This window comes from Myotis lucifugus, unplaced genomic scaffold (genome assembly GCF_000147115.1).
Source record: "Myotis lucifugus unplaced genomic scaffold, Myoluc2.0 scaffold_127, whole genome shotgun sequence".
Taxonomy (NCBI): domain Eukaryota; kingdom Metazoa; phylum Chordata; class Mammalia; order Chiroptera; family Vespertilionidae; genus Myotis; species Myotis lucifugus.
The window spans coordinates 579,404-581,074 of NW_005871175.1; the positions used below are offsets into that span (position 1 = coordinate 579,404).

The window sequence follows — 1,671 nt, forward strand, 5'->3', positions numbered from 1 at the left end:
AAAGGTCAACAAGCACCCGGACCCCACCACGCCTGCTGCTCATCGCGGCGAGGCCCGGCCTTTCCGAGGAAGAGACGCAGGTGAGGCCCCCGCGCCCCGCGCTCCCGGACCCCCGCCCGGGAGGGACCCCGTCCCCAGACTGCGCGCCACCCACGCGAATATAACGGTGCCCCTCGCCCTCGCCTCGCCGCCCTCCCCGATCCCTCATCGCTCTTGCATGCGCTCCGGGGCCGGTTCCGGGAGCCCCGATTCTGCATCGCTCCTACCGCCGCACCCCACCTTCCCGGCTCCCTGGCGCCCCCCCCTCCCCCGACCCGTCTACCCCTCTATCCCTAGCCCGCGGGGGCTCCCCAGGAGCTGCTTGGAAATCTCACGTTCGTCCTTCCTTCCCTCTCCTCTCCGCCCGGGACGAGCGCTCTCCTTTCTCCGGGTTGGAGGAGCCCCGTCCCCTCCGGCCTCGCTGGCCCGGGCTCAGTTTCTCCCCTGGGCGCCCTTCCTGAGGTGCCGCCTGCGCTCTGAGCCCGGCGCCCCCAAATCTCTCCGCGGCCGTGTCAGAGCTGGAGGGGACCTTGGAGACCAGCAATAAACTCAGTCCAGAGCTGGAGGGGACCTTGGAGACCAGCAATAAACTCAGTCCTCAGGGTTGACAAACGAGGAAACTGAGGCCCAGAGAGAGGGGCTTGCCAGGACGGCAGGGGTCCTAAGGTTGCATACAGCCGGGGAGCTTTGGTTCGCATATCTGAAAACTCCCGGGCTCTCAGGTTTAATCTTTTAGGGGGTGGGAGCAGATGTCCCCTTCAATGCGTGGATTTTTAAATCTATTTTTAAAGCCTCCTACATTGTCCTGAAAATTGTTTAGGGTAGAGAATGAAACACTATCCGTGATTGTTAACCTCCAGGTGCAGTGTTATTTGGTAACTGACTTTATTTTCCCTTTGGTCATGGAAAGACGATGGGTTATGTATGATGCGTACTACTTGGAGCTGCTCTAGCACCTCTCCCACGGAAGCCCAAAGCACTTCACACCTCTAGTCTCAGCTCTAAAGCAGAGATGTTCTTGTTCTTCCCATTGCACACACCAGAGCATCAGACGGCTTGTCCTCTCCTCTCCACGAACCATACTCACATGAGGCTTCAAAGCTTGTAATGGACTAAGGCCCTCCACCCCAACTCCAAAATGATTTTTATGAATTGAGCCAGGCACACTTTGGACAACTTGCTTCTAGAAAATCGTTTCACTCCTAAGTCAAATAGAAAGCCAAGCATACCTGTTTTAGCAAAGAGAACAGCAGGACTTAGGAGAAGGTGATTTGCTGTAACCCAAGTCTTACAGCTCATGTTTCTTGGAACCCGTGAGGAGGTGGCCTGCTGAAGTTTTATTATTTAAAATCCCATGCTATATTTAGAAAAGAAGAGTGATCACAGAGACAGTGATTAGTCATCGTTTAAAGAGAATGTTGTGGATTTATTGTGGACACCGTACCAACTGGGGGTCTAAGCTCTTCTCAGCCTCTGATACTCCCGTGGTGAATTACCATCTTCCCCTTACCTTAAGGCAGAATAATTATGTTGACCTTTGTAATGGCTGAAACTTGCCAGGTATTGTTCCATGCACCCCTCCAAGTATTAAATTGCTTATTTGTCACAACTATTAGCCCTGTTGTTCAGGGA

The 1,671-nt window shown here is 54.3% G+C and overlaps 1 protein-coding gene across 1 annotated transcript in view; it reads left to right on the plus strand.

Annotated features, from left to right (window-relative positions):
* HOPX (HOP homeobox) overlaps window positions 1-1,671 on the plus strand; it is a 9,032-nt gene that overhangs the window by 1,229 nt on the left and 6,132 nt on the right. Inside the window, 2 exon segments of the mRNA XM_014460163.2 lie at window positions 5-31; window positions 33-80. Coding sequence (XP_014315649.2) covers window positions 5-31; window positions 33-80 — 75 coding nt within the window.